The sequence below is a fragment of the Sphaerodactylus townsendi genome, linkage group LG13 (assembly GCF_021028975.2).
Source record: "Sphaerodactylus townsendi isolate TG3544 linkage group LG13, MPM_Stown_v2.3, whole genome shotgun sequence".
Lineage (NCBI taxonomy): Eukaryota > Metazoa > Chordata > Lepidosauria > Squamata > Sphaerodactylidae > Sphaerodactylus > Sphaerodactylus townsendi.
Window position 1 is genome coordinate 23,725,193 of NC_059437.1, and position 25,977 is coordinate 23,751,169.

Here is a 25,977-nt window from a genome sequence, read left to right on the forward strand (position 1 = left end):
GAAAGCACAGAAAATCCTTACTCCTAACATTTAGGTTTTTGGTTAGTGTGGGTTTTCTGGGCTGTGTGGCCATGGTCTGGTAGATCTTGTTCCTAACATTTTGCCGGCATCTGTGGCCGGCATCTTCAGAGGTGTATCACAGAGAGAAGTGTTATATGCTGTGTCCAAATTTAAGCTTTTGTTTTGCTTGGACCTTCCACAGCTCCAGTTACTTTCAAAGAGATTTGAATTTGAGGAGATCTCTCCAATAGACTGTCTTTTTATAAAGTGAATTTGAGAGGCATTTCCTTAAAACATTACCACCTCAAGTCCTGTGACCAGGGGAGGGGAGGAGTATAAGTCTAAAATAAATAAAATAAAGATACAATTTAAAAAATGCTGATCTGGTTTGAATAAAAGTCACTAAGATGCTTTTTTTTTTCTCCCCCAGGATCCAGCAGGGATATTTGAATTGGTTCAAGTTGTTGGAAATGGGACGTATGGACAAGTTTATAAGGTCTGAGATCCTTTTAAAAATTATTGAATATATTTCATAGCAAATGCACATAACTAAATACTGGATATGACTTGTACAGCTTAACTCTTTTATTTTAGTGTTACGGTATAAATAATGCCACCAGATCCTAAGCAAAACTGGTTTAAGCCCTGGTTTTTGTGTGTTTGTGTATTTTCCTTGCTGCTTCTCTTGATAAGTGAGCTTCCACAGAGGCTACTGTGTTGTTCATTCTGTGCAATTCTCTTTTTTGAATGTCTTATAGTTTGGAGACTGTATCTCAGGATAGAATGCATTTTCACTCTTGATTGATGTTTGGAAACCAGTATCTTTTAACTGACTGGTGTTTTATTGCTGGGTTTATTCAGTCATTCCATTCTTGTCTCATAAGCAGTATACAGATGTTGTGAGCAAACCCCATTCTTGAAGTCACACGCTTTCCCCCACCCCCTCATATGTGAAGCTGAAGACTTCCTAAATTGCAACCATATGCAAACATCACAATGAATGTGGGTAGACCTAAAGCTTCTCATATCAGGAAATCTTCTGTCACAACACAACTGTGACATCCAAGTTGGGCCACCTTTTAGGAAGACTTTGATCTAACCACAGTTTGTTTCTGATGTCAACATCTGGGATTTGTTTCTTGCCTACGAGGCAGGTTTAATCCTGATTTGTGAACAAGGAACAAATTAGAATTTAACACTTTTGAATGTGGACGTTGTCAAAAAAATTGCAGTTAGAGGGAAGATTTCTAAAAAGTTTTCTGCATATTGAAGGACAGGGAAAGAGCAAGCTGAAACCTTAACCTGGCTGTTTCTTGTCACTGACAAACCTTCAGTTTCTTGTCACTGACAAACATTTGCCATTGACATTCACATACAATCCAAGTTGATACAGGGTAGCAAGAATTATTTGTTGTATTGGGATGTAGGGTCCAAGCAAACTCCTGTTCACTAGTCTTGTTACAATGAAGACACATGCATCCTGTATCTCTTTGCAATGAAGAGCTAATGTATGTTCACTTTACAAAGGAAACTGGAGGCCAATACCTGGATAAATATGTGGTTTAAATCACACTATACATGCCCTGAATGTTCAACTATACATGTTCAACTATACATGCCCTGAATGTAAGATGAGAATTACTTAATACATGTATAAAGAAAAGTCAAGTGTACACTGTACATGGATTGTACACAAGTTCATTGTAACTTGTGAACAGGGCTTGTGAACAGAGCCAGTGTGGTGTAGTGGTTAAGGGCAGCAGAACCGTGTTAGATTCCCCATTCTGCCACTTGAGCTGTGTAGGCTTATCTGGTGAACCAGATTAGCCTGTACACTCCAACACACGTCAGCTGGGTGACCTTGGACTAGTCACAGTTCTTCGGAGCTCTCTCAGCCCCACCTACCTCACAGGGCGTGTGTTGTGGGGGGGGGGAAGGGAAAGGAGATTGTCAGCCCCTTTGAGTTGCCTTACGGGACAGAAAGGGGGGGTATAAATCCAAACTCTTCTTCTTCTCTCTCCATGACTGACCTGTACCTGCTCTTTTGGTTATCATTCCTAAGTGTCCTTCCTTCTTCAGTCATTTTCCTGAGGAAGTTCACTGGGCTAGAGTGCGAGACCAGCCCTATTGTTAGATGGAGTGAACCACCCACTGTAGAGTACCCTGTTTTTCAAGACTATTCTGTCCAGTAGTTAAATCGCTACTCTACCCTACTGATCTTTCTCTTTCTTTTATTCTTCTTTAGTCTACTGGTTTGCTCTCTCATGCTGTTCTGTTTTTTGTAGGTGGGGGTGGATGGGTTGCGTTCTGGTGCCTTGGATCAGTTTGATTCTACTATGTTTCTTTTCCTGGATTGTTTATTGCCTGCTTTAATTGTTTCATGTTGTTTTTAGTGCAACTTTTGAATTTTATGTGACATTTTGTATTTTCTGTTGTAAGCTTTCTTGTAAGCCGCTGTGTGTCTTATTTTATTGGCTGATGGATGGAGTAGAAATCTCTGACATCAATAAAAAAAGCACAGCATAATTTCAACTGCCTGTTTTATTATTACAGTTTTAACAGTTGTAATTTTCTGCCGCAGGAACCAATATGTATTTTGATAGTGGAAAGACCATAGTCACAATGACTAGTTTGCATGTAGAAGATCCCATATTGAGTACCTAGCAGTAAATAGATTTCAGGGGGTGGAAAATACTCCCTTAGAGACTTTGCAGTGTTGGTGCCTGTCAGAGTAGACTCTAAAGCTGCGGTCTCCAACCTATGACCCTCCAGATGTTCATGGACTGGTGGAAATCATAGTCCATGAACATCTGCAGAGTCATAGTTAGACACTTCTGCTCTAAAGGGTTTGACATACTAACAGTCTTACTTGGTTATAAGGAAATTTAATGTGTCTGATGTCTTGAGCTATTTCTGCTGGAACAGCCAATTTGTGTTCAAAGATCTTGCTTTAGGACACATTCAGACAGCCCTGCCTTCAGTGGTACATAGAATAGAATAGAATAGAATCTTTATTGGCCAAGTGTGATTGGACACACAAGGAATTTGTCTCCGGTGCATATGCTCTCAGTGTACATAAAAGAAAAATACATTTGTCAAGAATCATGAGGTACAACACTTAATGATTGTCATATAGGTCTAGTAAGCAATCAGGAAACAATCAATAGTAATGAAAAACATAAAATGTAAAATCATAAAATAAAATGAAATGAAATGTCAGCACAGGCTATAATCATACAGTCATAAGTGGGAGGAAATGGGTAATAGGAATGATGAAAAAAAAGAAGTGCAGTAATTATATAATTAATATATAATAAATAGTTTAACATTATCGAGGGAATTATTTGTTTAGCAGAGTGATGGCATTCGGGAAAAAACTGTTCTTATGTCTAGTTGTCTTGGTGTGCAGTGCTCTGTAGCGACGTTTAGAGGGTAAGAGTTGAAACAGTTTATGTCCAGGATGCGAGGGGTCAGTAAATATTTTCACAGCCCTTTTTTTGACCCGTGCAGTATACAGGTCCTCAATGGAAGGCAAGTTAGCAGCAATTGTTTTTTCTGCAGTTCTGATTATTCTCTGAAGTCTGTGTCGATCTTGTTGGGTTGCAGAACCAAACCACACAGTTATAGAGGTGCAGATGACAGACTCAATGATTCCTCTGTAGAACTGTATCAGCAGAACAGGTTATGTCAATGTAACATGGCCCTTGCTGAGACGGTTCAACATGTACTATTGGAATGTCCAATATACGAGTCGTTACGCTCCACGTACATCTGTCCATTGGTAGAGAGCTCAAACGCTGTCAGGTTATCATCTGTGATGAACTTTCTACTCAACGGGTCCTGTGATCCTGTCTGTGAGAATGTTGCAAGTTTTTTGAGGCACTATTTGGTCAGGCGCAATCATTGCCTACATAGTAGTAATGGTTAAATTAATTTATATGTGCGGTTTACAAGGCGTGGTTGTGAATGTTCAACATTGTTTTAATGTATTTAATGTTTTAATGTATTTTAATGTTTTAATGTATTTTAATGTTTTAATGTCTCAGTTAGTAGATAAATGCCCCTTTTCTACTAACTCTGTAATTTATAATGCCAATAAAGGTTTTGGAATGGAATTGAAAGATGCAGCCTGGGGGGTGGAGGGGGGAATAATGAGAAGGTTAAGAGGTGACATGACAGCAGAGGTGGGATCCAGCAGGTTCTCACCAGTTCCCGAGAGTGGGTTCCTAATTATTTGTGTGTGCCGAGAGGGGGTTACCAATTGGGTCTGCTTTTCCGTTCGAAATTCCATGAGGTCCAAAAATCACAAAGTCCTGTTGTCTCCTATGTGGCTGGTTAGCGAAGGCAGAAAACGGGATAATTCTCCCTGTTGGGCTGTTTTAGAAACATGTTTTAGAAATATGGCAAAGTTCCTTGTTGAAGGAAAGTCTCCTTCTTTCGATTTCTAGAAACACAATTAAGTATTTGAAAGAAGTAAGTATTTGACAGGCAGTCAATTAGAGGAGAAGTAGTTGTTTCTGTTGGCAGTAGACGATAGGACTTGCTATAATGAGTTTAAATTACGTACGTAAAGATACCAGCTGGAAATGAGGAACTTTTTTTTTACAGTAAGAGTTTTTTACAGTAACAGAGAAATTATTGATGCCCCGCCCCCGGAATGCCCGGCCACGCCCCCGTCGTGCCCCGCCGAGCCCCATTGGCGCTACGCCACTGTTTGAATCCCACCACCATGGGAACCTGTTACTAAAATTTTTGGATCCCCCCACCCACAGCAGCTGCGTTCTTGCCAGAGCCCTGCCCAGGAATGCCCCGCCCCCAGAATGCCCGGCCACGCCCCCGTCGTGCCCCGCCCAGCCCCATTGGCGCTACGCCAGTTTGAATCCCACCACCATGGGAACCTGTTACTAAAATTTTTGGATCCCACCACTGGTCCTCTCCCACCCTCTACCCACCACCAGGTTCTTGCTGATTCACCCTTCCCTCCCACACAGCTGCACCCTTCCTGTCTCGTTGTGCACCCTTCTCTTGTTTGCTCCCAGCTTCCTGAAATGCAGGAACACACCATCAAAGCACTCCTGACAGATGGCCAGCCAGCCTCTCTTTCAAATCCTGCAGACACACCACCACACTCCGAGGTAGTGCCTTCCACTGTGACGGTCAGGAAGTTCTTCCTCATGTTTCAGTGGAATCTCTTTTCCTTCCCCTTGAACCCATGACTCCTGCTCCTGGTCTCTGGAGCAGCAGAAAACGAGCTTGCTCCCTCACGAACACGACATCCCTTCAAACATATGAACAGGGCTATCCTGTCACCCCTTAACCTTCTCTTCACCAAACTAAATATCCCCAGCTCCCTAAGTCTCTCCTTGTAGGGCATGGATGCCAGACATAAGAACATAAGAACATAAGAACGAGCCAGCTGGATCAGACCAGAGTCCATCTAGTCCAGCTCTCTGCTACTCGCAGTGGCCCACCAGGTGCCTTGGGGAGCTCACATGCAGGAGGTGAAAGCAATGGCCTTCTGCTGCTGCTGCTGCTCCTGAGCACCTGGTCTGCTAAGGCATTTGCAATCTGAGATCAAGGAGGATCAAGATTGGGAGCCATAAAGATTGGTAGACCTTTTACATCCAATCCTGAACAGTCTTTCTGAGGTCTTGCAAGCGGAAGCTCCTGGTTTTCCTTGGCTGAGTTAATCCATCTCATGTTTGGTTTTCTCTTTTCCTGCTGCCTTCAACTTTTCCTGGGATTATTGTCTTTTCCAGTCACTCACGCAAAGCACATTTAAAACACGTATGGCTTACAAATATAGAACATAAATAAGTAAATAAGTAAAGCCAGCATGGTGTAGTGGTTAAGAGCAGGTGCACTCTAATCTGGAGAACCGGGTTTGATTCCCTGCTCTGCCACTTGAGCTGTGGAGGCTCATCTGGTGAACCAGATTAGCTTGTGCACTCCAACGCACTCCAGCTAGATGACCTTGGGCTGGTCACAGTTCTTCTGAGCTCTCTCAGCCCCACCCACCTCATAGGGTATTTGTTGGGGGGGGGAGGGAAAGGAGATTGTAAGCCACCTTGATTCTCCTTACAGGAGAGAAAAGGGGGGGATACAAATCCAAACTCTTCTTCTTCTTCTAAATGAAGATAAATTATTTTTTCCTTAAATCTAACCTCTTTAGATACAATTTAGGAATGCAGGTTTTGCATCTCCTCTAGTGTAGCTTGATTCCAATAATTAAAGTATCAAAGCCAATCTTTGCAGGAAGAGTTGGTGTCCTTATAACCCGCCCTCCCCTGACTCCTTTTTATCTTATCCGTTGCCATCATTAGCCAATACTTCCTCAGCTGTGTCTCCGTTGGTGGATTATTGGGCTGTTTCCAATAACTTGCCGCTAACATTCCTGCAGCTGCAATTATATTCCTTGTGAGAGATCCATATTTTTTTTCTAGTGGCGTTTCCATGTGGCCTAATAGTGGAAATACTGAGAGGCCAGCGTGGTGTAGTGGTTAAGAGCAGGTGGATTCTAATCTGCAGAACCGGGTTTGATTCTCCACTCCTCCACCTAAGAGGCAGAGGCTTATCTGGTGAACCAGATGTGTTTCCGCACTCCTACATTCCTGCTGGGTGATCTTGGACTCGTCACAGTTCTCTCAGAACTCTCTCAGCCCCACCTACCCCACAAAGTGTCTGTTGTGGGGAGAGGAAGGGAAAGGCGCTTGTAAGCCACCTTACAGGAGGGAAAGGTGGGATATAAATCCAAACTCCTCCACCTCCTCCTCCTCCTCCTCCTCCTCCTCCTCCTCCTCCTCCTCCTCCTCCTCCTCCTCCTCCTCCTTCTTCTTCTTGTGTGCAAACCTTGCCCTCCTTGGGCTCCACCTCCAAATCTCTAGCTATTTCCCAAGCCAGATCCGGTACACATTGGCCCTTTCCCCACTTACCGTTTGCTGCGCGCTACTCTCCCCAAATAGCGCGGGGTCCAGCGGCGCTCCCCATGACAACGCAGCCGCCCCAACTCTGCCGCTCTCGCGTCCCCTCATCGCGCGTCATTTCTGGCGCTGAAGAAACGGCACCTTTTGACTGCCCCACGCAGACAGTAAGTGGGGAAAGGGCCCATAACTAGTTTCTTTCTGTGGCCTGGGACTATGAGCTGAGCATGCACAAAAAACTGCTTTATGCTGAATAAGAGCCTCACTCTGTCAAGGTGAGTATTGCCAGTCTATTATATGAAGGGAGGCAGTGGTGGCAGTGGTGGGAGCCAAAAATTTTAGTAACAGGTTCCCATGGTGGTGGGATTCAAACTGTGGCATAGCGCCAATGGGGCTGGGCGGGGCACGACGGGGGCGTGGCCGGGCATTCCTGGGAGGGGCTGTGGCAAGGACGCAGCCGCTGCGCCGGTCCTTGGGCGGGAAACGAATGCACGCAGGCGCAGGCTGCCACGCACGCCGGTGCACCTCCTGCTCAACTGCTTCAAATTCTGCGCGCTACTGCTGAGAGGAGGGGCGTCACTAAGGCAAAAATCACGTGGCAAAATCACCCATTAGTAACCCCCTCTCGGCACACACAAATAATTAGTAACCTACTCTCGGGAACCTGTGAGAACCTGCTGGATCCCACCTCTGGTATAAACCCAAACTCTCCTCCTCCTTCCCCATCCTTCAACCCAATGACACGGGACTTAACTGCCTTAGCCCCCCTCAACGGCACCCCAAAATGACCGCCTGTGTGGCAAAACAGAGCTGAAAAGATCATTATCCACCCCAAAGCCAGCTGGAAGCCCCGTTCTCCCTAGGACTTTGCACCCGACACCATGCGCCCGGATGAGGCCCGCCTTCCCAATAACCGCTCCGACTTACCTTGAGTGGTGTTTTTCTTTACAAACAAAAGAGCAATAATCAAACTCTTCCTCTCTAATATTTCTGAAGGAAACCTGCCCGGCTCAGATACTGTTAAGCTGTCCAAAGAGCAGGAGTTATGGGCAGGAGTTATGGCCACTTCAGCAGAACCGGCTGTTAAAATGGTGCTTGTAAACCACCAGTTGTTAAATTATTTTAATCCCACCACTGGAACCGGTTGTTGAATTATTTGAATTCCCACGCTGAAGGGAGGTCCCTTTTCCCTTTTTTTAAATTTTGTGTGTTGCACTTACGCAGCTTTGCAGGTAAGCCAATCATCAAACTGTGGGACAGTCAGCACGGCTATAGGGGTTCATTCCTGTACGCCTGCAGAGCTATGCATGTGTCGTGGGAAATAAAAGAGAGACAAGTGTCTCTGTGCGAAGGCGCGAAAGCAACCTGGATTGTTTTCATGGACTCCAGTCGCTACCTGAATGGGTGAAAGGCACACATGCAATTGGGAAAAAGGGAAACGGTTTCCTTCATAATGACCAGAGGTGGGATCCAGCAGGTTCTCACAGGTTCCCGAGAGTAGGTTCCTAATTATTTGTGTGTGCCGAGAGGGAGTTACTCATTGGCGATTTTGCCCCGTGATTTTTGCCTTAGTTACGCCCCTCCTCTCAGCAGTAGCGCGCAGAACTTGAAGCAGTCTAGCAGGAGGTGCACTGACGTGCGTGGCAGCCTGCGCCTACGTGCATTCGTTTCCCACCCAAGGACCGGCGCAGCGGCTGCGTCCTTGCCACAGCCCCGCCCAGGAATGGCCCGCCCCCGGAATGCCCGGTCACTCCCACATCGTGCCCCGCCCAGCCCCATTGGCGCTACGCCACAGTTTGAATCCCACCACCATGGGAACCTGTTACTAACATTTTTGGATCCCACCCCTGATAATGACTGCAACCTGTTAAATATATGCTATGCAGAATCCACCATTGAATCTAGACACTTTCCCACAAATGGCTGTCAAGAACAAAAGAACATAAGAACTAGCCTGCTGGATCAGACCAGAGTCCATCTAGTCCAGCACTTGGCTACTCGCAGTGGCCCCCCAGGTGCCTTTGGGAGCTCACCTGCAGGAGGTGAAAGCAATGGCCTTAAGAACATAAGAACGAGCCTGTTGGATCAGACCAGAGTCCATCTAGTCCAGCTCTCTGCTACTCGTGGTGGCCCACCAGGTGCCTTTGGGAGCTCACCTGCAGGAGGTGAAAGCAATGGCCTTAAGAACATAAGAACGAGCCTGTTGGATCAGACCAGAGTCCATCTAGTCCAGCTCTCTGCTACTCGTGGTGGCCCACCAGGTGCCTTTGGGAGCTCACCTGCAGGAGGTGAAAGCAATGGCCTTAAGAACATAAGAACGAGCCTGTTGGATCAGACCAGAGTCCATCTAGTCCAGCTCTCTGCTACTCGTGGTGGCCCCCCAGGTGCCTTTGGGAGCTCACCTGCAGGAGGTGAAAGCAATGGCCTTAAGAACATAAGAACGAGCCTGTTGGATCAGACCAGAGTCCATCTAGTCCAGCTCTCTGCTACTCGTGGTGGCCCACCAGGTGCCTTTGGGAGCTCACCTGCAGGAGGTGAAAGCAATGGCCTTAAGAACATAAGAACGAGCCTGTTGGATCAGACCAGAGTCCATCTAGTCCAGCTCTCTGCTACTCGTGGTGACCCACCAGGTGCCTTTGGGAGCTCACCTGCAGGAGGTGAAAGCAATGGCCTTAAGAACATAAGAACGAGCCTGTTGGATCAGACCAGAGTCCATCTAGTCCAGCTCTCTGCTACTCGTGGTGGCCCACCAGGTGCCTTTGGGAGCTCACCTGCAGGAGGTGAAAGCAATGGCCTTAAGAACATAAGAACGAGCCTGTTGGATCAGACCAGAGTCCATCTAGTCCAGCTCTCTGCTACTCGTGGTGACCCACCAGGTGCCTTTGGGAGCTCACCTGCAGGAGGTGAAAGCAATGGCCTTAAGAACATAAGAACGAGCCTGTTGGATCAGACCAGAGTCCATCTAGTCCAGCTCTCTGCTACTCGTGGTGGCCCACCAGGTGCCTTTGGGAGCTCACATGTAGGATGTGAAAGCAATGGCCTTCTGCTGCTGCTGTTGTTTCCTTCAGAGCAGACTGTATCTGAGGGAGCGTTTTCCTGCAGGACAGAGCTGTTTCCTTCTCTCCCTGGTTTCTTGCCTGCTGAGCTCAGCAAGAAGAGTTGGGTCTTCTATGGTTCCTTTGAGGAAACTCTAGTGCTTTATTTCCGTTGGATGGCTTTGCTGGACGGCTGCCCTTTTTCGATAATTCACAACCGGTGGAAGGAAACGGCCGCCTCGGGAGAGTCTGGGGGGCTCCAGGGACGAATAATGGACTAGCCATTTCTCCGAAGGGTCACTTCCAAGTGCTGGGTAAGTCAAGCTGGCCCCCCAATGTCCTCCTGTTGAGGAAAACTTTTTTTCAAAAGTTTTCTTGAAGTGACCTGGGGGCTGAGGATCCTACCCATTTCCCATACAGAAGCCTCTCCCGTGTAGGAATGTGTCCAAATGATGAGCGTGATCCATCACTCACATCAATCCTGAATGTGTGTACATTGGGGCATCAAATTACGGGCGCATACTGAGCGACATTGTGTTGGGGTGTCTTTGAGTTGACAATGAATGGGTTGCGAGAGAAGGGTTCTTGTCCATGCTAGCTAAACGAGCCTCCCTGTTCAGAGGCAGTGTACCTCTGGGTATCAGTTGTTGGGGGAGGGGGAATGTGGGAAGGTTCTTGTGCCTGTGACTCTGTGGCAGAGGCGTATCTAGGGAAAATGGAGTCCGGGGCAAAATCTGAGTTTTCCAGCTCTCCATTTTCCTAGGCCCCTTCCACACATGCAGAATAATACACTTTCAATCCACTTTGCAGCTGGATTTTACTGTGCGGAATAGCAAAATTCACTTGCAAACAGTTGTGAAAGTGGATTGAATGTGGATTGTTCTGCATGTGTGGAAGAAGCCCTTGATACATTTTTCCTAGATGATGATGATGATGATGATGATAATAATTCTTCTTCTTCTTCTTCTTCTTCTTCTTCTTCTTCTTCTTCTTCTTCTTCTTCTTCTTCTTCTTCTTCTTCTTCTTCTTCTTCCTCTTCCTCTTCCTCTTCCTCTTCCTCTTCCTCTTCCTCTTCTTCCTCCTCCTCCTCCTCCTCCTCCTCTTCTTCCTCCTCCTCTTCCTCTTCCTCCTCCTCCTCCTCCTCCTCCTCCTCCAGATGGAACAGGTCCAGTAGACCCTACCTCTAAAATGCCAAGCCCCGCCCCTTGATCCGCCTGAAATCCTTCTGCTCCCAGGCTCTGACCTCTGAGCCACGCCGGTGACTCCATGGAGCATCTTTCTACGGAGTCTGCCAAGCTCAGCATTGTTTACTCTGACTGGCAGCAGAACTGCAGGCCTGGAAAAGAAGGACAGATGGCGGCCACACCCCCTTGGAAGTGCAGATTGCCCCCTCTGCGTTTCCAACAACGAAGTCTCCCTCTGTTTTGCTTGCAGAGACAGAAGAGCACGCAGGTAAGCAGTTTTTCTCCAGTTTCCCTCTGAATCAGCGGCCTTCTTCCAGGCGGAGGTCATTCCCACCTGCTCGGTTCCGTCTCTTTTTTTTGCCCTCGTCTTCTTTGTTGTTTTTTCTACCCTTGAGTGTCAGCAGTGGCAGACCAGAGTTTCTGGGAGACGGTGGTGGTTTCCGCACAGCACACGAGGAATGTGCGTAACACATTATGAATGAACCCAGTTTCCCCGCTTTGCCTTCACCCCTCCAGGAAGCAAGGGCAAACAGTCCGGGTTGCTGTGACTCCTTCAGTTTCTCCCAAAAGATTGCGAGTTTAGAGATTTTTGTTAGACCTGGGTTGAGGGAAATATAACGGGCTGAACCCATTTCGGGGAAGAGCCCTGTGCGAAGTTCTTCCCCATAAAAAACGTCCTCAGCTCATTATATTTGAGCTGTGCGGAAACCACCAATCCGAGTGAGATTTATGCTGTGTTTCTTTGGAGGGAGGAGTTGCCCCCTTCATCAATTTAAAACATGAATTAATTTGGTCGGAGTACCTTTGAACACGACCAGAGACTCTTTTCCACACTAAGACCCTCACATATATAGGGTCATAGTTTGACTTCCATGCTGTAGCACTGATTTGTATGAAGAAGAAGGAGAAGGAGAAGAAGAGTAGTTTTCTCAACCACAAGGAGTCTCAAAGCAGCTGGCAAATTCCTTTCCCTTCCTCTCCCCACAACAGACACCTTGTGAGGTTGGTTGGGCTGACAGCATTCTGAGATAACTGTGACTAGAATCACAGAATCATAGAGTTGGAAGAGACCCCCAAGGGCCATCCAGTCCAACCCCCTGCCATGCAGGAACACACAATCCAAGCACTCCTGACAGGTGGCCATCCAGCCTCTCTTCAAAAACCTCCACAGAAGGAGACTCCCCACCCTCCGAGGTAGAGGCTTCATGTGGAGTGGAGAATCGAACCCAACGCTCTTCCACCAGCTGTCCGGGCCCTGCGGGATCAATGAGTTCCGCAGGGCCTGCAAGACTGAGCTGTTCCGCCGGGCCTTTGGGGAGACTAGCCGTTGATGGCCCCCCCTTCTCTTTATAACATCAAGTGGATCCTACTGCCCCTCCCCTTTGAGTTTTTGAGGGAATTGATAGTAGGTGCCATCTTTTGTGTTAATTTTAATAATGCTGCATTTTAATGGGGTAGGGTTTATATTTATTAGAGCCTGTATTAATTGATACTTAACGGATTTTAATCAGATATGCGTGCTCTATTTATATGCTGTTCACTGCCCTGAGACCTCCGGGGGAGGGCGGTCTATAAACCAAATAAACAACAACAACAACAACAACAACAACAACAACAACAACAACAACAACCCCCCCCACCCCCCCCCCCCCCCACCCCCCCCCCCCCCCACCCCCCCCCCCCCCCCCCCCCCCCCCCCCCCCCCCCCCCACCCACCCACCCCCCCCCCCCCCCCCCCCCCCCCCCCCCCCCCCCCCCCCCCCCCCACCCCCCCCCCCCCACACCCCCCCCACCCCCCACCCCCCCCCCCACCCCCACCCCCCCCCACCCCCCCCCCCCCCCCACCCCCCCCCCCCCCCCACCCCCCCCCCCCCCCACCCCCCCCCCCCCCCACCCCCCCCCCCCCCCACCCCCCCCCCCCCCCACCCCCCCCCCCCCCCACCCCCCCCCCCCCCCACCCCCCCCCCCCCCCACCCCCCCCCCCCCCCACCCCCCCCCCCCCCCACCCCCCCCCCCCCCCACCCCCCCCCCCCCCCACCCCCCCCCCCCCCCACCCCCCCCCCCCCCCACCCCCCCCCCCCCCCACCCCCCCCCCCCCCCACCCCCCCCCCCCCCCACCCCCCCCCCCCCCCACCCCCCCCCCCCCCCACCCCCCCCCCCCCCCACCCCCCCCCCCCCCCACCCCCCCCCCCCCCCACCCCCCCCCCCCCCCACCCCCCCCCCCCCCCACCCCCCCCCCCCCCCACCCCCCCCCCCCCCCACCCCCCCCCCCCCCCACCCCCCCCCCCCCCCACCCCCCCCCCCCCCCACCCCCCCCCCCCCCCACCCCCCCCCCCCCCCACCCCCCCCCCCCCCCACCCCCCCCCCCCCCCACCCCCCCCCCCCCCCACCCCCCCCCCCCCCCACCCCCCCCCCCCCCCACCCCCCCCCCCCCCCACCCCCCCCCCCCCCCACCCCCCCCCCCCCCCACCCCCCCCCCCCCCCACCCCCCCCCCCCCCCACCCCCCCCCCCCCCCACCCCCCCCCCCCCCCACCCCCCCCCCCCCCCACCCCCCCCCCCCCCCACCCCCCCCCCCCCCCACCCCCCCCCCCCCCCACCCCCCCCCCCCCCCACCCCCCCCCCCCCCCACCCCCCCCCCCCCCCACCCCCCCCCCCCCCCACCCCCCCCCCCCCCCACCCCCCCCCCCCCCCACCCCCCCCCCCCCCCACCCCCCCCCCCCCCCACCCCCCCCCCCCCCCACCCCCCCCCCCCCCCACCCCCCCCCCCCCCCACCCCCCCCCCCCCCCACCCCCCCCCCCCCCCACCCCCCCCCCCCCCCACCCCCCCCCCCCCCCACCCCCCCCCCCCCCCACCCCCCCCCCCCCCCACCCCCCCCCCCCCCCACCCCCCCCCCCCCCCACCCCCCCCCCCCCCCACCCCCCCCCCCCCCCACCCCCCCCCCCCCCCACCCCCCCCCCCCCCCACCCCCCCCCCCCCCCACCCCCCCCCCCCCCCACCCCCCCCCCCCCCCACCCCCCCCCCCCCCCACCCCCCCCCCCCCCCACCCCCCCCCCCCCCCACCCCCCCCCCCCCCCACCCCCCCCCCCCCCCACCCCCCCCCCCCCCCACCCCCCCCCCCCCCCACCCCCCCCCCCCCCCACCCCCCCCCCCCCCCACCCCCCCCCCCCCCCACCCCCCCCCCCCCCCACCCCCCCCCCCCCCCACCCCCCCCCCCCCCCACCCCCCCCCCCCCCCACCCCCCCCCCCCCCCACCCCCCCCCCCCCCCACCCCCCCCCCCCCCCACCCCCCCCCCCCCCCACCCCCCCCCCCCCCCACCCCCCCCCCCCCCCACCCCCCCCCCCCCCCACCCCCCCCCCCCCCCACCCCCCCCCCCCCCCACCCCCCCCCCCCCCCACCCCCCCCCCCCCCCACCCCCCCCCCCCCCCACCCCCCCCCCCCCCCACCCCCCCCCCCCCCCACCCCCCCCCCCCCCCACCCCCCCCCCCCCCCACCCCCCCCCCCCCCCACCCCCCCCCCCCCCCACCCCCCCCCCCCCCCACCCCCCCCCCCCCCCACCCCCCCCCCCCCCCACCCCCCCCCCCCCCCACCCCCCCCCCCCCCCACCCCCCCCCCCCCCCACCCCCCCCCCCCCCCACCCCCCCCCCCCCCCACCCCCCCCCCCCCCCACCCCCCCCCCCCCCCACCCCCCCCCCCCCCCACCCCCCCCCCCCCCCACCCCCCCCCCCCCCCACCCCCCCCCCCCCCCACCCCCCCCCCCCCCCACCCCCCCCCCCCCCCACCCCCCCCCCCCCCCACCCCCCCCCCCCCCCACCCCCCCCCCCCCCCACCCCCCCCCCCCCCCACCCCCCCCCCCCCCCACCCCCCCCCCCCCCCACCCCCCCCCCCCCCCACCCCCCCCCCCCCCCACCCCCCCCCCCCCCCACCCCCCCCCCCCCCCACCCCCCCCCCCCCCCACCCCCCCCCCCCCCCACCCCCCCCCCCCCCCACCCCCCCCCCCCCCCACCCCCCCCCCCCCCCACCCCCCCCCCCCCCCACCCCCCCCCCCCCCCACCCCCCCCCCCCCCCACCCCCCCCCCCCCCCACCCCCCCCCCCCCCCACCCCCCCCCCCCCCCACCCCCCCCCCCCCCCACCCCCCCCCCCCCCCACCCCCCCCCCCCCCCACCCCCCCCCCCCCCCACCCCCCCCCCCCCCCACCCCCCCCCCCCCCCACCCCCCCCCCCCCCCACCCCCCCCCCCCCCCACCCCCCCCCCCCCCCACCCCCCCCCCCCCCCACCCCCCCCCCCCCCCACCCCCCCCCCCCCCCACCCCCCCCCCCCCCCACCCCCCCCCCCCCCCACCCCCCCCCCCCCCCACCCCCCCCCCCCCCCACCCCCCCCCCCCCCCACCCCCCCCCCCCCCCACCCCCCCCCCCCCCCACCCCCCCCCCCCCCCACCCCCCCCCCCCCCCACCCCCCCCCCCCCCCACCCCCCCCCCCCCCCACCCCCCCCCCCCCCCACCCCCCCCCCCCCCCACCCCCCCCCCCCCCCACCCCCCCCCCCCCCCACCCCCCCCCCCCCCCACCCCCCCCCCCCCCCACCCCCCCCCCCCCCCACCCCCCCCCCCCCCCACCCCCCCCCCCCCCCACCCCCCCCCCCCCCCACCCCCCCCCCCCCCCACCCCCCCCCCCCCCCACCCCCCCCCCCCCCCACCCCCCCCCCCCCCCACCCCCCCCCCCCCCCACCCCCCCCCCCCCCCACCCCCCCCCCCCCCCACCCCCCCCCCCCCCCACCCCCCCCCCCCCCCACCCCCCCCCCCCCCCACCCCCCCCCCCCCCCACCCCCCCCCCCCCCCACCCCCCCCCCCCCCCACCCCCCCCCCCCCCCACCCCCCCCCCCCCCCACCCCCCCCCCCCCCCACCCCCCCCCCCCCCCACCCCCCCCCCCCCCCACCCCCCCCCCCCCCCACCCCCCCCCCCCCCCACCCCCCCCCCCCCCCACCCCCCCCCCCCCCCACCCCCCCCCCCCCCCACCCCCCCCCCCCCCCACCCCCCCCCCCCCCCACCCCCCCCCCCCCCCACCCCCCCCCCCCCCCACCCCCCCCCCCCCCCACCCCCCCCCCCCCCCACCCCCCCCCCCCCCCACCCCCCCCCCCCCCCACCCCCCCCCCCCCCCACCCCCCCCCCCCCCCACCCCCCCCCCCCCCCACCCCCCCCCCCCCCCACCCCCCCCCCCCCCCACCCCCCCCCCCCCCCACCCCCCCCCCCCCCCACCCCCCCCCCCCCCCACCCCCCCCCCCCCCCACCCCCCCCCCCCCCCACCCCCCCCCCCCCCCACCCCCCCCCCCCCCCACCCCCCCCCCCCCCCACCCCCCCCCCCCCCCACCCCCCCCCCCCCCCACCCCCCCCCCCCCCCACCCCCCCCCCCCCCCACCCCCCCCCCCCCCCACCCCCCCCCCCCCCCACCCCCCCCCCCCCCCACCCCCCCCCCCCCCCACCCCCCCCCCCCCCCACCCCCCCCCCCCCCCACCCCCCCCCCCCCCCACCCCCCCCCCCCCCCACCCCCCCCCCCCCCCACCCCCCCCCCCCCCCACCCCCCCCCCCCCCCACCCCCCCCCCCCCCCACCCCCCCCCCCCCCCACCCCCCCCCCCCCCCACCCCCCCCCCCCCCCACCCCCCCCCCCCCCCACCCCCCCCCCCCCCCACCCCCCCCCCCCCCCACCCCCCCCCCCCCCCACCCCCCCCCCCCCCCACCCCCCCCCCCCCCCACCCCCCCCCCCCCCCACCCCCCCCCCCCCCCACCCCCCCCCCCCCCCACCCCCCCCCCCCCCCACCCCCCCCCCCCCCCACCCCCCCCCCCCCCCACCCCCCCCCCCCCCCACCCCCCCCCCCCCCCACCCCCCCCCCCCCCCACCCCCCCCCCCCCCCACCCCCCCCCCCCCCCACCCCCCCCCCCCCCCACCCCCCCCCCCCCCCACCCCCCCCCCCCCCCACCCCCCCCCCCCCCCACCCCCCCCCCCCCCCACCCCCCCCCCCCCCCACCCCCCCCCCCCCCCACCCCCCCCCCCCCCCACCCCCCCCCCCCCCCACCCCCCCCCCCCCCCACCCCCCCCCCCCCCCACCCCCCCCCCCCCCCACCCCCCCCCCCCCCCACCCCCCCCCCCCCCCACCCCCCCCCCCCCCCACCCCCCCCCCCCCCCACCCCCCCCCCCCCCCACCCCCCCCCCCCCCCACCCCCCCCCCCCCCCACCCCCCCCCCCCCCCACCCCCCCCCCCCCCCACCCCCCCCCCCCCCCACCCCCCCCCCCCCCCACCCCCCCCCCCCCCCACCCCCCCCCCCCCCCACCCCCCCCCCCCCCCACCCCCCCCCCCCCCCACCCCCCCCCCCCCCCACCCCCCCCCCCCCCCACCCCCCCCCCCCCCCACCCCCCCCCCCCCCCACCCCCCCCCCCCCCCACCCCCCCCCCCCCCCACCCCCCCCCCCCCCCACCCCCCCCCCCCCCCACCCCCCCCCCCCCCCACCCCCCCCCCCCCCCACCCCCCCCCCCCCCCACCCCCCCCCCCCCCCACCCCCCCCCCCCCCCACCCCCCCCCCCCCCCACCCCCCCCCCCCCCCACCCCCCCCCCCCCCCACCCCCCCCCCCCCCCACCCCCCCCCCCCCCCACCCCCCCCCCCCCCCACCCCCCCCCCCCCCCACCCCCCCCCCCCCCCACCCCCCCCCCCCCCCACCCCCCCCCCCCCCCACCCCCCCCCCCCCCCACCCCCCCCCCCCCCCACCCCCCCCCCCCCCCACCCCCCCCCCCCCCCACCCCCCCCCCCCCCCACCCCCCCCCCCCCCCACCCCCCCCCCCCCCCACCCCCCCCCCCCCCCACCCCCCCCCCCCCCCACCCCCCCCCCCCCCCACCCCCCCCCCCCCCCACCCCCCCCCCCCCCCACCCCCCCCCCCCCCCACCCCCCCCCCCCCCCACCCCCCCCCCCCCCCACCCCCCCCCCCCCCCACCCCCCCCCCCCCCCACCCCCCCCCCCCCCCACCCCCCCCCCCCCCCACCCCCCCCCCCCCCCACCCCCCCCCCCCCCCACCCCCCCCCCCCCCCACCCCCCCCCCCCCCCACCCCCCCCCCCCCCCACCCCCCCCCCCCCCCACCCCCCCCCCCCCCCACCCCCCCCCCCCCCCACCCCCCCCCCCCCCCACCCCCCCCCCCCCCCACCCCCCCCCCCCCCCACCCCCCCCCCCCCCCACCCCCCCCCCCCCCCACCCCCCCCCCCCCCCACCCCCCCCCCCCCCCACCCCCCCCCCCCCCCACCCCCCCCCCCCCCCACCCCCCCCCCCCCCCACCCCCCCCCCCCCCCACCCCCCCCCCCCCCCACCCCCCCCCCCCCCCACCCCCCCCCCCCCCCACCCCCCCCCCCCCCCACCCCCCCCCCCCCCCACCCCCCCCCCCCCCCACCCCCCCCCCCCCCCACCCCCCCCCCCCCCCACCCCCCCCCCCCCCCACCCCCCCCCCCCCCCACCCCCCCCCCCCCCCACCCCCCCCCCCCCCCACCCCCCCCCCCCCCCACCCCCCCCCCCCCCCACCCCCCCCCCCCCCCACCCCCCCCCCCCCCCACCCCCCCCCCCCCCCACCCCCCCCCCCCCCCACCCCCCCCCCCCCCCACCCCCCCCCCCCCCCACCCCCCCCCCCCCCCACCCCCCCCCCCCCCCACCCCCCCCCCCCCCCACCCCCCCCCCCCCCCACCCCCCCCCCCCCCCACCCCCCCCCCCCCCCACCCCCCCCCCCCCCCACCCCCCCCCCCCCCCACCCCCCCCCCCCCCCACCCCCCCCCCCCCCCACCCCCCCCCCCCCCCACCCCCCCCCCCCCCCACCCCCCCCCCCCCCCACCCCCCCCCCCCCCCACCCCCCCCCCCCCCCACCCCCCCCCCCCCCCACCCCCCCCCCCCCCCACCCCCCCCCCCCCCCACCCCCCCCCCCCCCCACCCCCCCCCCCCCCCACCCCCCCCCCCCCCCACCCCCCCCCCCCCCCACCCCCCCCCCCCCCCACCCCCCCCCCCCCCCACCCCCCCCCCCCCCCACCCCCCCCCCCCCCCACCCCCCCCCCCCCCCACCCCCCCCCCCCCCCACCCCCCCCCCCCCCCACCCCCCCCCCCCCCCACCCCCCCCCCCCCCCACCCCCCCCCCCCCCCACCCCCCCCCCCCCCCACCCCCCCCCCCCCCCACCCCCCCCCCCCCCCACCCCCCCCCCCCCCCACCCCCCCCCCCCCCCACCCCCCCCCCCCCCCACCCCCCCCCCCCCCCACCCCCCCCCCCCCCCACCCCCCCCCCCCCCCACCCCCCCCCCCCCCCACCCCCCCCCCCCCCCACCCCCCCCCCCCCCCACCCCCCCCCCCCCCCACCCCCCCCCCCCCCCACCCCCCCCCCCCCCCACCCCCCCCCCCCCCCACCCCCCCCCCCCCCCACCCCCCCCCCCCCCCACCCCCCCCCCCCCCCACCCCCCCCCCCCCCCACCCCCCCCCCCCCCCACCCCCCCCCCCCCCCACCCCCCCCCCCCCCCACCCCCCCCCCCCCCCACCCCCCCCCCCCCCCACCCCCCCCCCCCCCCACCCCCCCCCCCCCCCACCCCCCCCCCCCCCCACCCCCCCCCCCCCCCACCCCCCCCCCCCCCCACCCCCCCCCCCCCCCACCCCCCCCCCCCCCCACCCCCCCCCCCCCCCACCCCCCCCCCCCCCCACCCCCCCCCCCCCCCACCCCCCCCCCCCCCCACCCCCCCCCCCCCCCACCCCCCCCCCCCCCCACCCCCCCCCCCCCCCACCCCCCCCCCCCCCCACCCCCCCCCCCCCCCACCCCCCCCCCCCCCCACCCCCCCCCCCCCCCACCCCCCCCCCCCCCCACCCCCCCCCCCCCCCACCCCCCCCCCCCCCCACCCCCCCCCCCCCCCACCCCCCCCCCCCCCCACCCCCCCCCCCCCCCACCCCCCCCCCCCCCCACCCCCCCCCCCCCCCACCCCCCCCCCCCCCCACCCCCCCCCCCCCCCACCCCCCCCCCCCCCCACCCCCCCCCCCCCCCACCCCCCCCCCCCCCCACCCCCCCCCCCCCCCACCCCCCCCCCCCCCCACCCCCCCCCCCCCCCACCCCCCCCCCCCCCCACCCCCCCCCCCCCCCACCCCCCCCCCCCCCCACCCCCCCCCCCCCCCACCCCCCCCCCCCCCCACCCCCCCCCCCCCCCACCCCCCCCCCCCCCCACCCCCCCCCCCCCCCACCCCCCCCCCCCCCCACCCCCCCCCCCCCCCACCCCCCCCCCCCCCCACCCCCCCCCCCCCCCACCCCCCCCCCCCCCCACCCCCCCCCCCCCCCACCCCCCCCCCCCCCCACCCCCCCCCCCCCCCACCCCCCCCCCCCCCCACCCCCCCCCCCCCCCACCCCCCCCCCCCCCCACCCCCCCCCCCCCCCACCCCCCCCCCCCCCCACCCCCCCCCCCCCCCACCCCCCCCCCCCCCCACCCCCCCCCCCCCCCACCCCCCCCCCCCCCCACCCCCCCCCCCCCCCACCCCCCCCCCCCCCCACCCCCCCCCCCCCCCACCCCCCCCCCCCCCCACCCCCCCCCCCCCCCACCCCCCCCCCCCCCCACCCCCCCCCCCCCCCACCCCCCCCCCCCCCCACCCCCCCCCCCCCCCACCCCCCCCCCCCCCCACCCCCCCCCCCCCCCACCCCCCCCCCCCCCCACCCCCCCCCCCCCCCACCCCCCCCCCCCCCCACCCCCCCCCCCCCCCACCCCCCCCCCCCCCCACCCCCCCCCCCCCCCACCCCCCCCCCCCCCCACCCCCCCCCCCCCCCACCCCCCCCCCCCCCCACCCCCCCCCCCCCCCACCCCCCCCCCCCCCCACCCCCCCCCCCCCCCACCCCCCCCCCCCCCCACCCCCCCCCCCCCCCACCCCCCCCCCCCCCCACCCCCCCCCCCCCCCACCCCCCCCCCCCCCCACCCCCCCCCCCCCCCACCCCCCCCCCCCCCCACCCCCCCCCCCCCCCACCCCCCCCCCCCCCCACCCCCCCCCCCCCCCACCCCCCCCCCCCCCCACCCCCCCCCCCCCCCACCCCCCCCCCCCCCCACCCCCCCCCCCCCCCACCCCCCCCCCCCCCCACCCCCCCCCCCCCCCACCCCCCCCCCCCCCCACCCCCCCCCCCCCCCACCCCCCCCCCCCCCCACCCCCCCCCCCCCCCACCCCCCCCCCCCCCCACCCCCCCCCCCCCCCACCCCCCCCCCCCCCCACCCCCCCCCCCCCCCACCCCCCCCCCCCCCCACCCCCCCCCCCCCCCACCCCCCCCCCCCCCCACCCCCCCCCCCCCCCACCCCCCCCCCCCCCCACCCCCCCCCCCCCCCACCCCCCCCCCCCCCCACCCCCCCCCCCCCCCACCCCCCCCCCCCCCCACCCCCCCCCCCCCCCACCCCCCCCCCCCCCCACCCCCCCCCCCCCCCACCCCCCCCCCCCCCCACCCCCCCCCCCCCCCACCCCCCCCCCCCCCCACCCCCCCCCCCCCCCACCCCCCCCCCCCCCCACCCCCCCCCCCCCCCACCCCCCCCCCCCCCCACCCCCCCCCCCCCCCACCCCCCCCCCCCCCCACCCCCCCCCCCCCCCACCCCCCCCCCCCCCCACCCCCCCCCCCCCCCACCCCCCCCCCCCCCCACCCCCCCCCCCCCCCACCCCCCCCCCCCCCCACCCCCCCCCCCCCCCACCCCCCCCCCCCCCCACCCCCCCCCCCCCCCACCCCCCCCCCCCCCCACCCCCCCCCCCCCCCACCCCCCCCCCCCCCCACCCCCCCCCCCCCCCACCCCCCCCCCCCCCCACCCCCCCCCCCCCCCACCCCCCCCCCCCCCCACCCCCCCCCCCCCCCACCCCCCCCCCCCCCCACCCCCCCCCCCCCCCACCCCCCCCCCCCCCCACCCCCCCCCCCCCCCACCCCCCCCCCCCCCCACCCCCCCCCCCCCCCACCCCCCCCCCCCCCCACCCCCCCCCCCCCCCACCCCCCCCCCCCCCCACCCCCCCCCCCCCCCACCCCCCCCCCCCCCCACCCCCCCCCCCCCCCACCCCCCCCCCCCCCCACCCCCCCCCCCCCCCACCCCCCCCCCCCCCCACCCCCCCCCCCCCCCACCCCCCCCCCCCCCCACCCCCCCCCCCCCCCACCCCCCCCCCCCCCCACCCCCCCCCCCCCCCACCCCCCCCCCCCCCCACCCCCCCCCCCCCCCACCCCCCCCCCCCCCCACCCCCCCCCCCCCCCACCCCCCCCCCCCCCCACCCCCCCCCCCCCCCACCCCCCCCCCCCCCCACCCCCCCCCCCCCCCACCCCCCCCCCCCCCCACCCCCCCCCCCCCCCACCCCCCCCCCCCCCCACCCCCCCCCCCCCCCACCCCCCCCCCCCCCCACCCCCCCCCCCCCCCACCCCCCCCCCCCCCCACCCCCCCCCCCCCCCACCCCCCCCCCCCCCCACCCCCCCCCCCCCCCACCCCCCCCCCCCCCCACCCCCCCCCCCCCCCACCCCCCCCCCCCCCCACCCCCCCCCCCCCCCACCCCCCCCCCCCCCCACCCCCCCCCCCCCCCACCCCCCCCCCCCCCCACCCCCCCCCCCCCCCACCCCCCCCCCCCCCCACCCCCCCCCCCCCCCACCCCCCCCCCCCCCCACCCCCCCCCCCCCCCACCCCCCCCCCCCCCCACCCCCCCCCCCCCCCACCCCCCCCCCCCCCCACCCCCCCCCCCCCCCACCCCCCCCCCCCCCCACCCCCCCCCCCCCCCACCCCCCCCCCCCCCCACCCCCCCCCCCCCCCACCCCCCCCCCCCCCCACCCCCCCCCCCCCCCACCCCCCCCCCCCCCCACCCCCCCCCCCCCCCACCCCCCCCCCCCCCCACCCCCCCCCCCCCCCACCCCCCCCCCCCCCCACCCCCCCCCCCCCCCACCCCCCCCCCCCCCCACCCCCCCCCCCCCCCACCCCCCCCCCCCCCCACCCCCCCCCCCCCCCACCCCCCCCCCCCCCCACCCCCCCCCCCCCCCACCCCCCCCCCCCCCCACCCCCCCCCCCCCCCACCCCCCCCCCCCCCCACCCCCCCCCCCCCCCACCCCCCCCCCCCCCCACCCCCCCCCCCCCCCACCCCCCCCCCCCCCCACCCCCCCCCCCCCCCACCCCCCCCCCCCCCCACCCCCCCCCCCCCCCACCCCCCCCCCCCCCCACCCCCCCCCCCCCCCACCCCCCCCCCCCCCCACCCCCCCCCCCCCCCACCCCCCCCCCCCCCCACCCCCCCCCCCCCCCACCCCCCCCCCCCCCCACCCCCCCCCCCCCCCACCCCCCCCCCCCCCCACCCCCCCCCCCCCCCACCCCCCCCCCCCCCCACCCCCCCCCCCCCCCACCCCCCCCCCCCCCCACCCCCCCCCCCCCCCACCCCCCCCCCCCCCCACCCCCCCCCCCCCCCACCCCCCCCCCCCCCCACCCCCCCCCCCCCCCACCCCCCCCCCCCCCCACCCCCCCCCCCCCCCACCCCCCCCCCCCCCCACCCCCCCCCCCCCCCACCCCCCCCCCCCCCCACCCCCCCCCCCCCCCACCCCCCCCCCCCCCCACCCCCCCCCCCCCCCACCCCCCCCCCCCCCCACCCCCCCCCCCCCCCACCCCCCCCCCCCCCCACCCCCCCCCCCCCCCACCCCCCCCCCCCCCCACCCCCCCCCCCCCCCACCCCCCCCCCCCCCCACCCCCCCCCCCCCCCACCCCCCCCCCCCCCCACCCCCCCCCCCCCCCACCCCCCCCCCCCCCCACCCCCCCCCCCCCCCACCCCCCCCCCCCCCCACCCCCCCCCCCCCCCACCCCCCCCCCCCCCCACCCCCCCCCCCCCCCACCCCCCCCCCCCCCCACCCCCCCCCCCCCCCACCCCCCCCCCCCCCCACCCCCCCCCCCCCCCACCCCCCCCCCCCCCCACCCCCCCCCCCCCCCACCCCCCCCCCCCCCCACCCCCCCCCCCCCCCACCCCCCCCCCCCCCCACCCCCCCCCCCCCCCACCCCCCCCCCCCCCCACCCCCCCCCCCCCCCACCCCCCCCCCCCCCCACCCCCCCCCCCCCCCACCCCCCCCCCCCCCCACCCCCCCCCCCCCCCACCCCCCCCCCCCCCCACCCCCCCCCCCCCCCACCCCCCCCCCCCCCCACCCCCCCCCCCCCCCACCCCCCCCCCCCCCCACCCCCCCCCCCCCCCACCCCCCCCCCCCCCCACCCCCCCCCCCCCCCACCCCCCCCCCCCCCCACCCCCCCCCCCCCCCACCCCCCCCCCCCCCCACCCCCCCCCCCCCCCACCCCCCCCCCCCCCCACCCCCCCCCCCCCCCACCCCCCCCCCCCCCCACCCCCCCCCCCCCCCACCCCCCCCCCCCCCCACCCCCCCCCCCCCCCACCCCCCCCCCCCCCCACCCCCCCCCCCCCCCACCCCCCCCCCCCCCCACCCCCCCCCCCCCCCACCCCCCCCCCCCCCCACCCCCCCCCCCCCCCACCCCCCCCCCCCCCCACCCCCCCCCCCCCCCACCCCCCCCCCCCCCCACCCCCCCCCCCCCCCACCCCCCCCCCCCCCCACCCCCCCCCCCCCCCACCCCCCCCCCCCCCCACCCCCCCCCCCCCCCACCCCCCCCCCCCCCCACCCCCCCCCCCCCCCACCCCCCCCCCCCCCCACCCCCCCCCCCCCCCACCCCCCCCCCCCCCCACCCCCCCCCCCCCCCACCCCCCCCCCCCCCCACCCCCCCCCCCCCCCACCCCCCCCCCCCCCCACCCCCCCCCCCCCCCACCCCCCCCCCCCCCCACCCCCCCCCCCCCCCACCCCCCCCCCCCCCCACCCCCCCCCCCCCCCACCCCCCCCCCCCCCCACCCCCCCCCCCCCCCACCCCCCCCCCCCCCCACCCCCCCCCCCCCCCACCCCCCCCCCCCCCCACCCCCCCCCCCCCCCACCCCCCCCCCCCCCCACCCCCCCCCCCCCCCACCCCCCCCCCCCCCCACCCCCCCCCCCCCCCACCCCCCCCCCCCCCCACCCCCCCCCCCCCCCACCCCCCCCCCCCCCCACCCCCCCCCCCCCCCACCCCCCCCCCCCCCCACCCCCCCCCCCCCCCACCCCCCCCCCCCCCCACCCCCCCCCCCCCCCACCCCCCCCCCCCCCCACCCCCCCCCCCCCCCACCCCCCCCCCCCCCCACCCCCCCCCCCCCCCACCCCCCCCCCCCCCCACCCCCCCCCCCCCCCACCCCCCCCCCCCCCCACCCCCCCCCCCCCCCACCCCCCCCCCCCCCCACCCCCCCCCCCCCCCACCCCCCCCCCCCCCCACCCCCCCCCCCCCCCACCCCCCCCCCCCCCCACCCCCCCCCCCCCCCACCCCCCCCCCCCCCCACCCCCCCCCCCCCCCACCCCCCCCCCCCCCCACCCCCCCCCCCCCCCACCCCCCCCCCCCCCCACCCCCCCCCCCCCCCACCCCCCCCCCCCCCCACCCCCCCCCCCCCCCACCCCCCCCCCCCCCCACCCCCCCCCCCCCCCACCCCCCCCCCCCCCCACCCCCCCCCCCCCCCACCCCCCCCCCCCCCCACCCCCCCCCCCCCCCACCCCCCCCCCCCCCCACCCCCCCCCCCCCCCACCCCCCCCCCCCCCCACCCCCCCCCCCCCCCACCCCCCCCCCCCCCCACCCCCCCCCCCCCCCACCCCCCCCCCCCCCCACCCCCCCCCCCCCCCACCCCCCCCCCCCCCCACCCCCCCCCCCCCCCACCCCCCCCCCCCCCCACCCCCCCCCCCCCCCACCCCCCCCCCCCCCCACCCCCCCCCCCCCCCACCCCCCCCCCCCCCCACCCCCCCCCCCCCCCAC

At 70.6% G+C, this 25,977-nt stretch overlaps 1 protein-coding gene across 1 annotated transcript in view; it reads left to right on the top strand.

The window, feature by feature from the left end:
• The window catches only part of NRK (Nik related kinase), a 139,101-nt gene that overhangs the window by 7,733 nt on the left and 105,391 nt on the right, over positions 1-25,977 (top strand). Inside the window, exon 2 of the mRNA XM_048514491.1 lies at positions 431-496. Coding sequence (XP_048370448.1) covers positions 431-496 — 66 coding nt within the window. The remainder of the gene's footprint in view (positions 1-430; positions 497-25,977) is intronic.